Genomic DNA, 17,135 nt, shown 5'->3' with positions numbered 1-17,135 from the left:
TGACATCAGTGGAAGTATGACCCTGGACTGACTAAAGTAGCTTGCATCTGTTTTCCCCAACAAGGCACCATCCAAACATGTTGGGACTCCAACTTCCATTAAACCTACTCAGCATTGGTTGTCTAATAGCCATGTAGAAAGGAGATTGCTTAAGGAGGCCTGCTTTACAACCCAAGTTGCATTTCATAATTGGCTGTAATCTTATGCACAATGACACATACACACACACAGATATATATTAAAAGCAGTGGGCCTTGGCTATGCATAGCAGTGTAGGAATATCATACAACCTGAGAATGCTTGAGAAATGAATTGCTACCAGTGAATGGAAGCCTATAAGTCTTAAAACAATCAAAGGCTTATTGTCAGTCAAACGAGGGTGCTGGATTTGGGAAAAGTCACTACAAATTAGCATGTTCTTGAAAAGGGTCATGCTAGTCTGAAAGAGATGGTTCTTAAAACTTGCATGGAGTACATCTTTCCAAGTCCATAACAAACTGCAACTCATCCTACAGTTTCTTCATATGCGTATTACTAACCCTAAATATGGACAACATTTCTAATGAGTACAAGTGAGCCTGGTCACAAGATGTAATGATTTTGTAATATAACTCAGTTGCACAAATGAATTACTTATACAGTCAAGAATTATGGGAACAGAATGATCTGATGAAGAGGGGAAAAATGTTGCTGAATATCACCAAGATCAGCTGCAGTTGCTTAATTGCTGAGCCCCAGCAACTGCAGAGCTAAACTGAAAGGATCCAAAAGTTTTCTTCTATGCAAAGATAATAAAGTCACTAATTCACAACACTGTTGGGCAGGGAGTTGGCACTCCTGCCCTTCACCAGCAGTTGATTCTAACTTCCAAGGGGACCAAAGAAGAAGGTTGCTATTCTGAATGTGTGGGGAGGAGTGAGAGCAGTGAAGCAAGTCTGAATCCTAGTCAGTTGACTGGTCAAGACAATCTTGTATTGCAAAATATTCCATGAAGTTCTGAGAACATTCTTAAGTTTTCCTTGCTCAAATGTTGGGTGGATGAGTGAGAAAAACACAAGAGCACCAGCAGTTACCTCCTAGTCTCTCAATGCTGTCTGGCTGTTTTGCCCCAGCCTATCTGAAATGCTATCTGCTAAGATGTCTCTGGAGTGGCACAAGAGTTGGCAGCAGCATCTTTCTACAGTCATTTCCTGCAAATGCCCAACAACATCTCTCAGGAACCACATCATTCCCAGAGCCCAGATCCAAACAGCTACCAATTACAGGTATTAATCATCCACAGCTTGACAACTTCTTTACAGCCAAGTTTAATAGCAATAGAAAACTGAAGAAGGGTAAGTTCCTTGATCCTACCCAGGAGTTTCTAAGCAGCTCTGGGCAAGTAGTCTAAAACCTCTACTTCAGTTTTTATCACCTATCAATGGATTAGCTAACAATTCTGACTTAATAGAGCTGTCAGAAGAGTGACCAAGCTGTGATAGATGACAAGTGAACTAACATCCTCACATATTATTATACAAAGATTAACTGACTAATCAGACATATTTGTAAATAGCTTTTCTGGCTATCTGACCTAGTAAGACAGCATTAGGCCCATTTGACTCCAATTCTGCTGTCCTTCAGAAGGGCTTTAAAGACCTGGCTCTTCCCATAGACACTGCACAAACCTGTTAAATGTTACGTATTTGAGTCTGTCTCCCCTACAGCATGATGGCTTTTATTGAGTTGATTTTTATTGGTCGCTATTTGTTGTTTCTAACCTTCTAGAAGCTGCTCAGAGTTGCTTGGCAACCCGGCAACCCCAGAAATTAAATAAATAACACTACTAAGATCCATCAAAAGACTAGTAAATTAGTAAGACTTTTTAATGCATGACACACATTACTATTCCTATCTCTGAGAAAGTTCATTTAGGAACAGTTGACGGATTCACCTTCCCCAAGAAGGATGCAGCTGGAGTGTCAACCAAAACAGGACAAAGAAACTTGCCTTGGTCCTCTATAAGCAATACTGGGTGCAAGAACCCTAAATTTCTAGTTGCTCATTCAAAGGGGGTGTAGCTCCATTTGGATCAGCTGTACCCATATGTCCATTACCAAACAAATCTTCCGTCTTGTCTAAACTAAGCCTTTGTGGAGTCCTTAGTGCACTCTGAGCTTGGTTGTTTGCTTGCAGATGTTTTGTTGCCCGACTAGGCAACAACTTCAGTGAACATCTTCAATACACTGAAGATGTGGTCTAGTCAGGCAACAAACATCTGAAAGCAAACAATGAAGCTCAGAGTGCACCAAGGACTCCACAGTTCAACCCTGAGCTACCGATGTTCTCTTCTATTGAGACTGAGCCTCAACCTTATTCATCCAAACCCAATCCCGTGGTATATTTCTTTTAAAAAGTTCAAGATTTTCACAGCTTCCAGGGCTCCAACTGGAAAAAAGGAAAGCACCAAAGACACCACAACTGAGGGTAATAACTATTACAAAGAGGTCAAGTAAAACCTATAGGATGGACTTCTATCCAATTTCCAGTTCAGTTCATTCATCAAGACAATAGCTGCTCTTCTACTAATTTACTAGTGATGATAATGATGATCTGGCTTCAACCTTCAATCGAATCAGCTAAATTAACTGAATAAAATACTTTAAAATCAACTGAAAAGGTACTGCCAATTAATCAGGCAGTGCTGTTCTAAAAAAAATTCCCTTCTAGCATAAAATTATGCGTACTTACTTAGAAGTTAATACAACTAAGTTTAATAAGATCCACTCCCGCTATGGGACTAAACACAAGTATGGGATTGCAGCTATGAATCTACAAACGCATGCATACTCTTGCCAGCAAAAAGTACATCACCTATTCTGACAAGGGCACAAATCAAGTAAAAAACTTGCCCTTTTTCCACGCCTGGAGAAATGAGAAGCCTTTTTAAGGTGCCAGACTAAGTTCAAATAATGGGAGAATTTTATGAGCCCTCCTGGTGCTGCAATGAATCTTGGAGATACACTGAGAATCAAAAAACTTCTCTGATGCTGAGAAAGTAACATTTAAGATAATGGGAGTGAGTTCCCATCTCTCTATCCTCTGGAGAATGGTGTGGAGTCATCACTCTCAAGTGATATCCCAAACCCCCAGGTGGAAGATGGATAGAAGTAGGGTCAAGACAACCATAAAGTTTGGCTGGCCATAAAAGTGAGCAAAGGTCTACTTGCCCCAAATTCCACCCTTAATATGTGTATTTTATAAGATTTTATAAGTTCAAGCGCTTTCAAAAACCAATGTGTGGGCTCTTCCCTTCAAATTTATTGTTTTAGTTCTCTGCAAATTGATGTAGATTGAATCAGTTAATAATTAAAAGATTAAACTGTGTTTGATTTATAGATTAAGACGTCTTAAAGTGAATGACAACTTTATTCATTATCATCATGATCATCAGTCTTGCCTGGACTATTCAGGTGACTCATTAATGAATTTAAATATTCCTTTCTAATACCAGTCTCAGCAGCTGGCAGCAGCTAGCTGATCTGCTCTGGGCGCAGGAGGGAGCTAAGCGGAGTTGTTCCTTGGAGAGGAGACCACGAAGGGATATCAAGCCTGTAGGCTAGAGTGGGAAGATTAAAAAAATCCTTTAAGGTGGCAGTGGCAAACCATTTTTGCACTGCTGTCAAGAACTCTTCAAGGATGTGTCTATGAATTCACCAAGCTCCACCTGAAGAAGATTTTATCACCTTTCATTTTCCCATCCTAGCTCTTCCTCCATGAGTATTTAACAACAGTTTTTGCCACAGTTGGATCTTTTGAGTAAATATCTGATAGCTTTAAGAGTTATATGTGTATGTATGTGTGTGTTTTAATTATCTATATGCATGTTGGTATTTATTCCCCCTGCAGCTAAGGCAGAAACATTCCATTACAATTGCACTGTTATTGTTTTGCATACCTTACAGCAGAGCCTTTGTGGTGGTGAGAAAATAAAGACTGCCAAACCAATACAGTGTCACTAAATGATCTATTTCCTAGCCAACACCAACTTCTTTTTCAAAACATAAAATTGGTTTAGACTACAACTCCTAGAATTCCCATCTTAATATAGATTAAGTTCATTGCACCTGAACTGTTGGGGACAGCTCAGTAAAAGTGGATGAAATTATTCCCAAACTATCCTACATTCCCAATATTACACCAAGATTAATGGACTTCACATGTAAAAGGAGACATTAAAGGTCAAACTGCCCAGCTAGAACTTGAATTTCAGAGCACTGCTTTCCAGGGCAGCCTATACAATACTCCTGCAATACGCCACCATTCCCAAGGACTGAAGTTTCTTTAACTTCTAATATCAAAATCTTCTAGTATCACCAGGATTACTCATGTATTTCAGTGAAGTTCAAGTTATACATCAGTAAGCGACTGATGCAGATCTTGCACACTATTTAAGGACTAGAGTAGCATAGAAATTCCAAAGTAATTGAGAAACTTAACTTGAAAATGGTGCTGAGCGTTCTCTGATAGAGTTCTCTGGCCCTCCCCATCAAAGAACTACAGTTCCCAGGATTCTCTGGGAAGAGGGAATACTTTTTATACAGTGGGGTGCTGAAATTTGAAATGTTCTGTCTACCTCTTTTCTTTATTACAAAGCATAGACTATGCCCCTCAACAATTCTTTTCCAAGTGTCTCACTCTCTGGCATTATGAATGTCACAATTTCCTAATAACATATTCTGTAGGACAGGGGAACAAAGCTTTGAGAACTGGTGAGTTCTCCTTTGCTGAAGATATATCAGGACACTGTATCAGCAGAATCTGCACTGCACAGAGAGTTGGAGAAATGACTTTCAAGATCCATTCCATGGTTTTATTAAGGCAACTGATCAGATTTGGACTTAGCTTGGCTAACTTAACCACGTATTTTATCCTTTATAACAATTCTGCCTATTACTATTTTCATGGCTTCAGCACTGCTTAATATGGCCACCAAAATGGGTTTTTTCTCAGACTTCTCCTGCTAACAAAATATATTATTAAGAGCTCTTTATTTTCTTTGTCAAAGACAGAAATCTACTCTGCAATTTATAATTGCTCATTTCCTCTCCCAACGAAGTATTTTAATACAGTCATTATACCAAGCTGGGGGCAGCCCTAACTGATCTTGGCTGATCTCAAAATGCTATGCAGGACCAGACATTGGTGTTCAGAAGGGGACAACCAGGAAATACCCGTTACACTGAGAATCTGAACACTCCAAAGACAACAATGGTAAACCACATATATATTCTTACCAAGGTTACTCCATAGGTTTGTCTATGTCATCAGGAGGAGTTGACTCAAATGTTATTTTCCTTTTAAATCCACAGTATCCTGTTACCTGAAGAACTAAGATGCCTTACTCCAGAACACTTCAAGAAGGCTTTTCCATATCAAAGACTACCTAAGGAGGAACCCACAATTATTTGCTTTATGAAAAAATGTTCTAGGGGAGTAGTTTCCAGATACTTCCTTCATGCAGACTATTATCCAAAGCTTTGGTAGATCACTATAAGCGAAGAATTAGATCACTATAAGCCAAAAATTAGCCTTAGTCTCTGAAAGGAGTGACCCCACATTAGTTTAGAATGTGCTTGTGAAACACCAAAATTAAATACACATTAATTTTTCAAAATTAATTGGCTATGAATTAGTCCCACAGATAGGCCCCTCTGGTTTCTTCCTTGCCTTCTGCAAACCGGAAATGCACTCTAAGTTGTTCCCAGTAGCACTGTGGCTATGCATACCTGGGAGAAATTTGGAAAAGGATCTCAGGTTCCCACAGCAGCCCAAAAATGAATGAATTGGACCATAGGGATTTTAACATGCCGCTGTGTTGCAGGGCATATATATACAAGCTGTAAACCTGGGAACAGACACTGTAAGCATTTTCCAACAATACAGTTCCATGATTATAGCAAAGGTCTCTTTAGAGTTGCAACACTGCCTAGATTGTGAAATTGAAGCAATTTTGTTAGAGTGACAAAATGAAAACAGCTTACCTAATCAGTTCAGGGAGATCATATCAAAAAGGGAATATGACATACTTATAAAATTAAAAAAAGCTCACCTTCAAATATTAAGAAAAGGATATGAAGCAAGATTTACCTTACATAGTTATGGAAATAAAACCAGCACCATGAGACTAAAGAAAACCACTTTTTTTACTGCTGGGACAGCTTCCTTTGAGCCCAGTAAGTAAAACGCAAATCATGGCTTCATCCCCCAGTTTTAAAACAATTTACTAGTAAATTAAAAGGAAATTGGTCTGTGTTGAATCTGTTTAAGTGTACGTATTCATTGGAAACAGAGTATAACAGGAATATTTCTGGCCCCCATTCAATTTGATGATAGAGAATTTGCTCTCAAAATTCTTTCAAAGAAGAGAATTTTGGTGAAAAACTCAAGGAGTGCAGTGTGCTTACTCTCCTTCGATAATGAGAAGACTGTGTCCATGTCTGAGTGTGAAGTCTTTTTGTTTGCTATCTAAGGCTTTCTCCAGGTCTCTGGAGCCTTAACTTGAATTTAAGGCTTCAATTCAATCCCGGAGAGGGATTGATTCAATCCCATTCAATCCATCAGGACGAAACTCCTTCCATGGGGCTCTTTTTCAATCGGCCACTACTACGGAGGAGTCCTATCCTTGAGAAATTATTAGAGGATTTTTCCTTCCCAAGAAGAAATCCAGAGAAATCATCACCCACACCATTGATGGAGAAATTCCAAAGGCCAGTTGTTAAAATGGATCGGAAGGGGAAGACAAAAAAAAAAAAGCTCTGTTCAGTTTTCCCATCAGAAAATCCTAGACTGGAATATTGTTCTTCCTTTGCTCCTCTTCCAAAGCCAAGAGGTCATTTGGGGAGGGAGGGCTGAGCAGAGATCTCTGTGCTATTTGTTTTGGACGCGGAGCAGAGGTTTCTCTACCCCAGGTCCACAGTGAGAGACAAAGGTAATAGAGGCGACAACATATAGAACATTGTGAGTTCAGCAATAAAGCCTCACTTACATTGAGCCTTCATCTGCTTTAGCTGCTCCTTAAACAGGATAACTTTCTCATTTGTTTGTAAATCAGTATCACAGTTCTTGCTTTCCAGGTTTTTGAACCTCTGTATGACTAGCTGTCTTAAATCTGGAACGATTTCTGGCTTATCTTGTTTTATCTGGAAAAGGAAAACACAAACACACAAAATAAAATAAGACATAGATTCAGCCCTGTTGTTCCCAAGCACACATCGGCTCTCTCAGCTAATCAGAGGAAAGGCAGTGATTTACTAAAATTCCCAGTTTAGTCACTTTGCTCCAACAAGAGTAAATTCCAGAACTGCAAGAATGTAGAAATTATTACATTACCTACATATGCCACAATTTTCATTAACGTTGGATTAGTAACTTGCTTGTATTCAAATGGGGAAGTTTGAAATGAACAGGCTAAACAAAAATCTGCCACATAACATTGCAGCTTGTACACATTTCAAAGCTTCCAAAGCAGTAAAAGAGAACGGAAGAAATTGGAAAATGTCATCAGAAATGAAGCATTCTCAGAAACCATGATGCTGAAACTAGGCACGCTAAACCTACAGAAATGATAAAATGTTCTTTGAAAAATTAAGCAAATTGACTCAATCCACAACTCTATGACCTTTGAAAAAAGGGAGAGGCAAAGCAACATTGATTCCCATTTACCGTTTTTCTCCACCAATAAATCGATAGGGCAGGGTTTCTCAACCAGGGATCCGTGGCACCCTAGGGTTCCACGAGAGGTCACTTGGGGTTCCCTGAGAGATCACAATTTATTTTAAAAATTATTTCAAATTCGGGCAACTTCCCATTAAAGAGGCAAGTTTCATCCTTTCTTTTTAGTTTAAGAACACTGTTAATGCATAGATACAGGCCTACTCATGAAACAAATATAATCATTTTGTAATTTCTGGCTTATTGAGCCTGAATGTGCAGGGGTTCCCCAAGGCCTGAAAAATATTTCAAGGGTTCCTCCAGGGTCAGAAAGTTGAGAAACACTGTGATCAGGACTTAACGGAGGAAGAAAAGCTACCACGTGCATCCTCTACCTCTGCGATGTTTCAACCATAAGCATCAACATCTCCCTAGGATTTGCCAGACTGTTGCTTCACTCTGTTCTTAAAAGTTTTGAAAATCTGAATTCTGCGCAAAATTAAAAAGCAAGATACCAGGATATTAAAAAAAAAAAAAAATCAGTTCCAGAATTTTATTTCTGAGGAACAACCTCAAATGTTTTCAGAAAGTCAAAAACGATGAGGGGTTACAGTCCATCATATTTATATGTGTCCTCCTCTCAGAAAAAAAACAAAAAGAGTTGGCAAGAGGTGGACAGGAAGCATATTATAGGGATGAAAAAAGTGGCAAAAAGTAACTTTCCAGTTTGCTACTCTGGCAAACATTCTGTGAATTGGCCAGTTTCTCTGAGTTCCACTACACAATCTCATGGTATTAAATGTGTCTACTGACCCCAAAAGATTGGGGACCTCTGTCTAGAAAACACCATCCTATTTTGGATTCCCTAACCAATTGGGTGGGAAAAAAGACTTCAAGAGTTTAAGAAGAGCCTTACTGGATCAAGCCAATAGATCCTCTAGCCCAACCCTCTGTCTCACACAGTGGCCAACCAGAGGTATTTAGGAAACTCACAAATTTGGATAGGAATGGGATAGCTCAGTTCCACTGCTGTTCTCTATCTGTTAGTCTTTAAGATGTGTCACCTAGAATACAGCCACCAACCTGAGTAATTACCCAGAGCGAAATCCTCCATAAATGTGTCCAGTCCGCTTTTAAAGCTATTTAAATTGATGGTCATTGCCAAGTCTGAAGGCAACAAATTCCTCAAAACTAGACTGGTAGTTCCCAGTCCTAGTAACTTCCAGACTTCAACTCCCAGAATTCTCAGTAATGGCCAGGCTAGGTGGGGAATTCTGGGAATTGGCTTATACACTAGGAGGATGCCTAGGCTGGGGAACACTTAACTATACTTCCTTCTTTTGATCAGTCCTGAATCTCCCTTGTAGTTTCAGTGGATGAGCTGAGTTCTAATATTGAATGTTGAGAGGAAGGAAGTTTCACTATCCACATTTTCCACCTTGAACCGTTTTTATATGCCTCTATCATATTTCCCCTTACTTGCTTTCGTTCCACAATCACTAGTTTTTTCTTCTCGAGAATCAGCTCCAGCCTACTCATTATTATAATTGCCCTTCACCCCCACACTTTGTTTTCAATTCAACAATATCTCTTTTGAGGTTTGATGAGCAACATATGGAATGAAACCAGTGGTTCTCATGCTAGAGACAACCATTTTGTCAATACAGATCTGATGTCTTCCAAGGTCATCAAGGGAACAGCTATGGGAAGAATTATGGACTAAATCTATAAAATGTACACCAAGTTATCACTTAAAGGAAAATTGGTACAAAATGTTCTGCAAATGGTATACAACTCCATCAATAATATCTAAGACAAATCATACAGTAATAAATATTGGAAATGCCATATCACAGGTGGTGGATGTAAAAAACAAAAACAAAAGAAGTGGAAAGATATACATAGTACAATGCAGGAAATTTTGGAATATAAATTTGAAATGAAACCACAACTCTTCTCACTAAGTATAATCTCAGAAAAATATAATAAGAAACATCATAATTTGATGAGATGTATGTTTACAGCAGTGAGAACAAATTTTGCTCAACACTGGAAGAAAGATACAATTCCAATCATATCTAATTGGGAACTTAAACCTGGAGAATACATAGCAACGGGAAAACTAATGTTATATGTACATAATAGAAGTTTAACCAAATTTAAGCAAGAATGGTTCCAACACATACAATATATCACGCAGCATGGCAAATACAATCACGTACAGTCTGGCTTCTAAGGTGGTTTAAATGTATAGGTAAAGGTAAAGGTTTCCCTTGACGTAAAGTCCAGTCGTGTCCGACTCTAGGGGGCGGTGCTCATCTCCGTTTCTAAGCCTTGGAGCCGGCGTTGTCATAGACACTTCCGGGTCATGTGGCCAGCATGACTCACGGAACGCCGTTACCTTCCCGCCGAAGCGGTACCTATTGATCTACTCACATTTGCATGTTTTCGAACTGCTAGGTGAGCAGGAGCTGGGACGAGCAACGGGAGCTCACCCCGCCGCGCGGTTTCGAACCGCCGACCTTCCGATCGGCAGCTCAGCGGTTTAACCCGCAGCGCCACCGCGTCCCTTGTTTAAATGTATACAATATGGCAAATTAGCAGATGTACAAAAAGGGGGAAGTTAGAAACCCAGTAACCCTTTTTCTTTTTTTTCCTTTTTCTTTCTTTTTAAAATTATTTTTGATATTTTAATTCTTGTTAAATTGGTTTCGCTTATATTTTTTTCCTTTTATCACACACACACACACACACATATATATACTGTATATAGTTAATAAAAGGAAAAAAATCCATATATTTCAATACTAAGTAACTAGCTCAAGACTGAATTCTTCTTGTACAACAAATGCATTGATGTAATCCGCAGCAGTTTCTTTTTTCCTAATGTTATCCTCAATTTCAAAAATTAAAATTATTTAATTTTATCCTTGTAATATCGATATCCTACTGTAATTAATACCAACTGAATATTTTTCTCTTGTTTTATTTCCAAAACTCTAAGTTATCTAAAACATAGAATGTCAATAACTTTAATTAATACTGTACAAATATCATTGTATTGAAAAAATATAATGTATTAAGATTTACAACAATATAATAAAAAGGAAAAAAAAAAGAACAGCCATGGATCCATTGATTTGGAAAGGTGGAAAAGAAAACTAAGAATTTAAACTCAAGAGCACAAGTTTATATAACGATTATGGTTCCTGTGTGTCCATGGCTTCATTCTTTTTGAAAACAAACAAATTATCTTGCCAAGTCATATCTATGAACCTTCTACTGAAAATGCCCATTCCTGAATAGAGAATGTCTGAATGTCTGAATAATCATTCCTGTGAACAAGCGGATAACCAGCGGTGTCCATGGGCTCTTGCTGTATTCATCAGTATGACAAAAGCAGCGTTATGGCATCACAGGATATGTGTGATGTCACAGCTCACACAGAAGAGAGGTGAGCCTTGCACTGACGCTGCCTATGTCACTCTGGCCTCCCTTGTTTCGCCCATCCTGCAAATGCAGAAGTCTATGTTAGAGATTATGGGCAGGCTGAGCTGGGGAAGAAATGAAAGAGAAAGTGGACATAATCAATCAAGAGACAGAGGATCAACTTGGCCCAGGTGGCAAGAAACCAAGGAAGACCTGGCTCTGCCATCTGGCCTGGGGCAGGGAGGAGAATAGTCATACTTGGGGTTGGCTAGTGCCTTGAATTGCCCCTCCTACGCAAGGACTGAATGAGACCACAGGCATCTGGATTTTATTATATTTGGTAGCTTTGTGAAATTGTTTTATAGTGTATTTTATATTGGAATTTTATTATATATTTATTATTTTATTTTGTAAACCGCCCAGAGTCCCTCCAGTCGGAGGAGATGGGCAGTGACAAATTTGATAGATAGATAGATAGATAGATAGATAGATAGATAGATAGATAGATAGATAAAGAAGCATTATGTCATAAATAGCAACTCAGCCAGGTGGCAAGAAATCTGGGAAGAAGTGCTTCAAATCATCCAGAGATTCTACCTAAAGCTGGGGAATCCTGGGCGTTGAAGTCCACACATCTTAAAGTTGCCAAGTTTGACCTAAATTCATTCACTATAAGGAAGGGAAGGAAATTCCTCTTAAGTTTCCAAGGTTCTCTATTTACTCCAGACTAGTATTAAAGATGTGTCTAGTTCTTGATGGTTGCAAGGGCTTGACAATGTACCTAGAACTCCAAGTGCACTCTCACTATAGATTTATATGAGGGAGATACTACATTAGTAATTGTACTTTCAATTCCCTTTCTTCCTCATGATTACAAGAATGGAATTTACTTTTTCTTTTCCGGAGTCAAAATTGTCACGCAGCTATCCAGCACAGTTCCAAAATAGCTTTCCTAATCAGTCCCAGATAGCTCAGATCCCATTAATTAACAGAGATATCCTGCAGTCTGAAAAACATTGGCTCAGTCTGGGAACTGACTGTTTACAAATGCACAAGTAGCTGTGAAGACTGATATGTGTTCAATGGAGATTGTATGGAGTTCAAATAGAGTACCGACCCAATTTTCACCTAGGTCAGTGTTTTTCAAACTTGGCAACTTTCAGCTGTGTGGATTTCAACTCTAGAATTCTGGGAGTTGAAGTCCATACATCTTAAAGTTGCCAAGTTTGAAAAACACTGACCTAGAGTAACCAGAGAACATTATCTAAAACAACAATTTTGGATGTACAATACAGGATTAAGATGAGCAGTGATGCACATTGTCTGCCCTTCCTTAGCCTTATACTCTCCAAACTGATTGTGATTGTTACTCCCCCAATTTCCCAGGCAACATGCTGGCTGAGTAGTTTGGAAGATGCATCTGGAAAGTCCCAGTCCTAATATATGATAAGCAAAAGGAAGACTAGCTGCTCATTCGCTATTACTGATCTCCTAAGTCATCCATATTAAATCCTAGAGTACTGTTCCAGAACACTAAAATATTACTTCATTGTAGGGATTACACTGGGACTCAAGAGTTTCCCTGCAGCTCTGCCACCATACCCTCCCCTGTGAAGATCCCATTTCCACATTTCAATTATTTATTATTCTATTAATATGCACATTTGAATTAAATACATATATTCACTGCAATTAGTCAGTTAAGATTACTTTAACTAAGCAATCACTCTCAACTAGCATCAACAGGATGTCATTTCTTACAATTTAATCCCAAGAGAAATTGGGAAAGTTCACCAGCCCATACCTGAACGCATTCAAATAAACTTCTCAGTGCCAATTTGAGATATACACTGTCTTAGGTATGACTATGTACACACACACTCATGCACACACCTCTTAAATAATATCCTGGTAGCAGCCAACAATTTCTGAAATAATGACAAGCACTTTCGCTAAATCTGTTACAACAATGAACGTTCCCAAGCAGTCATCTTGAACATTCCTCCAATCATACTTCATGGGAGGTATGAAGGGGAGGTTGGTGTTTCTGAATTTCCGTATGTCAAAACAAGATATTCTGTGTGGAGTGCTACACAGAAGTGTAAAAGAAGATTCCAAAATCAAATATAGTTATTAGGATTTCAAACAAGCATTCTCCTGTCTGCGTGCACAAGCATGCTATGAACTGGAGCCAAAGACTAGCAAAGAGATATGAAGTTTGGGAGCAGGCAGGCAAAATTACAGATATCTAAACTTCTTTCACAAGCTGAGCTGAAAATGTGTTAATGGATATTTGGAAATACAACACAGCAGTGAAAGTCTGGGGAACCAAACCTATCATAACCTTACTGGATCTCAGTAGGAGGTGGGCAAATGTTTAACTGAATTACCCTTGAATTTTACAACACTCATTTTGAGAACTGATGCCCTGTACTTAAAAAACATAAGAATTTCCTTCACGTTGAGCTCAGCTCCTGGTAAATTTGTGGACACCTCCACATTACTTAAATGCAAATCAGGAAATTCTACAGTGTTCAAATTTCACTTTGGGATACCATTCTATGTTATTTTGCCAAAGGTGTGCATGGCTCTGAATGCTTTCTCTACTTTTACATACAGCCTGTTTTAATGCTCAGAGTTCTCCTATATCACCCCCTCTAATATTAAACTTTGATAGTCCAGCAGGCAAGTGCTCCATGGTAGACCTATTCCTTACTTTATCCCACAAGCCAAGGCTGCAGAGCTTACGTAGAGATAAGGCAAGCAAATCCATTCCTTCATTCTAAGTTGCAAGATCTACTGCTCTTGCTAAGTTTATAAACAGTATCAAAAGTAAATATGTTTGCAAATTATCTTGAATTTATAGGATGGCTTTGGAGATTTTTTAAATTAGCCTTAAGTAATTTTCAGTAAGTGCAACCTGCAAAAAATGCTACAGGGTATTCTCAGCTCCTTTCTGACTTCTGCTTTTTCAAATATGCCCTTTTAAGGTGCCTCAAGCAAGGCAATGCCTTCCACCCCTCACATAGACAGGTTTCTTGTTGCTTTTTCAACCGACAGTCTACATTCTATAACTTCTAAATATGCTCAGTCCTAGTGACTATCTAGATGGTTTTTCTACCACTTACGAATTTACTCCTGAAAACCTCAGTGTTCCCCTAATATATTGTTATTTCTCCAAGGTTTCTCAGAAGGTCTACTTGGCTAAGGTCCCACCAGTACTCAGTATCGGAGCTGGGTAATACAGGGAAAAACACCGTCATAACTGAAACATAAAGGGAACTAGGATGCATTTGTCTTGCCCACCACGTGGCCTTCGAATATATTAAATTAGAAAAGTGTCACTTGTGTAAACACAGACTCAGCTATAGCCTAATTAACTTCTGAAGAGCTAATTTAGAGTCTAGATATATTGACAGGTTTCTTTCCAACCCAGGTGAGAAGATTTTTAAGGAGATCCATAATTACCACTTTATACTTTTTCTCTCAGTAATGCGTTGGAAAGGACTCCCCCAACTTCAAAAACCAGCCAAACCAGTATGGCATCTAACCTAATCTGTTGAATCTTTCAGTGATGGTTCCTACTGAACCAAATTATGATGAAAAGAACTGTGACAAGCACCATCAAAGCAGGAATGAAAACCTGAAAAGACTAAAGGGGGAGGGGTGGAAACGGAGGAATGAATCTGCAAGTTGCATCATAAGAAGAATGTTTGAAAGGCAAAATCTAGAGAGGAATGAATGAAATACTGTACCACAATACCTTTATCAACATTAAACAATTGAAGCTGGGGAGTTAAAAGACTGGCAGGTAGACAGGTAGAAACAGTTGTTCAAGAAAGTTGCTTTAAACAGGAAGTTCTAAACTTTCTGTTCAGGTGTATAATGCAATGCCCATGTTCATGGTTATGCTAATTCAGAATAGACATGTCAGGAACCACATGAATGAAAATCTCCGAAGAGTTTAAAAATGTTGTTCCTGGAATATTGTCAAGGAAAAGACTCCAAACCAAGGTTGCTTCCTGAACGGTTGATTATGGGGTGACTTTGTTTCTGAGGAGGGGTGAATCATTCAGACCTATAATTCCAGCCCTGCCTGCAGTCTGCAGTAATGTCATCCTGAACGGTTAATTTTTTTAACGGTTAATGGGGCCATCTTGATCCAGTGAACTGTTATGGGGTAATCTCAACTCATCATCCTAGAACCCTCTCTTAGTGAACATGGAGCACCACCTGTGGCGTGCTGCAGATGCCAGATTGAAGGAAATGTTTGAAGTCAACCAACACCTTGTTAGCAAATACTGCCATGTTCCTTCAAATGTACTAGCATAAGGGAAAGGACAATGTTTATGGTACTTCTGTCAGTGAAGAAACAATAATATGCTTCAATCAACAGCTCCCTGGGATTGGCTAACACACCAAAAATTCACATGCTATTTTGTCACAGGGGTGGAGGAACAGAGAGATTCTAAAATATTTGGCCAATGACACAACAGCACAAGCAGGGAGTGGTCATAGCACATGGGAACTAATGGGCTAATCCCCTCAAAATTGTTTATTGCAATTGCAACAATGATAACAACAGCAGCCTCTCTCTAATAAATATGGGACAAACATCTTGGTAGCAATCCGGTTTATCAATACTCACTATCACTGACTCAGAGCTTTCAAATGCATAACACACTTCCTCATATTTAGCTTCTGTGACCTAGCAGCTCACTATAATGTCCACTCCTCAAGTGTTTGCATCCGTCTCTTCAAACAGGCCCTTCCCTCCCCACCAGTTTCTCTGATGTAAAGTCCTCCATTTCTGACTTCTCCAAACACCAAACTCAGGACAGACTAAATAAAGCTGGCAAGAAGGTAATTGTTAGTTCTTTCTTTACTGCATTTAATAAAAATGTGAATATATGCTATCTACTGTATGGGATGTAAGATTTCATTCATTCATTCATTCATTCATTCATTCATTCATTCATTCATTCAAATTTATTATAGCCTCCCATCTTCAATGGACTCTGGGCAATGTACAACCAAAAAATCCATAAAAACAGATAAGACATAAAACTACACAGACAGCCCAGACTAAAACTATCTTAAAAGCGACACAGAACAGGGCCCCCAAAAGTACAGTAATATATTAATACATTAACCCCAGGCCTGAGACCAAAGCCAGGATACTGAATGCAAATCACTGTGGTCTTAAGCAAATCACACAGTAATTAAGCAAATCCTGCTCCCCCCCCCACATTGACTTTGCTTGTTGGAAGCCCCCTGGGAAGGTCGCAAATGGCAATCACGTGATCTGGGATGCTGCAACTGTCATAAATACATGCTGGTTGTCAAGCACCTGAATTCTGATTACATGACCGTGGGGATGCTGAGATGGTCGTAAGTGCAAGGACTGGCCACAAGTCACTTTTTCAGCACCGTCCTAACTTCAAACAGTTGCTAAACAAATGGTTGTAAGTCAAAGACCACCTGTACACACCAGTCACTCCAGAGATTACGAGCACAACTTGTTCCACCCAAGCTCTCCAAAAGAAAAAAGTCAAAGGGAAGACAAGGTGAAAAAAGCCATTCTAAGTCGTGAAGACACCCTGAGAAAATTCTTGATATTCTACTTTTCACCAGCTTTTTTTCTTTTTGGTGGGTATAATACTTAAACAAAGCAGCAAACTTTTCTACAAGGTGGAAGAGGGTAGGAAACTACCCTGCCAGCTGACAGGCACAAGTGATAAATGAGCAGGAACTTGAGGCTACAATACAGAAAACACCCTGTGGGAACAGAGGGAAAAACACACAACCACACTTTTCAGAAACTCTCTGCAAGAGTTTCAAATAAGAATCTGCATTGCAAAACAGAAATGGCCATTTCCTCCAGGACATCTAGAAGAGAACATTTCCCATGCCCAGCCTTCCTAGTACAGTGATATATTTCTTCTTACCTTAAGAAAAGTGGAATAGCACAATTTTAAAATACTGAATTGTACAATTGTAATTAAAAGTTTCCT

General features: G+C 39.0%; 1 protein-coding gene across 1 annotated transcript in view; it reads right to left on the bottom strand.

Annotated features, from left to right (window-relative positions):
• Window positions 1-17,135, bottom strand: part of NSMCE2 (NSE2 (MMS21) homolog, SMC5-SMC6 complex SUMO ligase) — a 224,569-nt gene that overhangs the window by 111,835 nt on the left and 95,599 nt on the right. The window contains exon 4 of the mRNA XM_063299683.1: window positions 7,028-7,181. Within this exon, the coding sequence (XP_063155753.1) occupies window positions 7,028-7,181 (154 nt within the window). The remainder of the gene's footprint in view (window positions 1-7,027; window positions 7,182-17,135) is intronic.

This window comes from Candoia aspera, chromosome 3, assembly GCF_035149785.1.
Source record: "Candoia aspera isolate rCanAsp1 chromosome 3, rCanAsp1.hap2, whole genome shotgun sequence".
NCBI classification, from domain to species: Eukaryota; Metazoa; Chordata; class Lepidosauria; order Squamata; family Boidae; genus Candoia; species Candoia aspera.
Note: the sequence above shows the minus strand (reverse complement) of the source record. Positions and strands in the feature narration are given on the sequence as shown.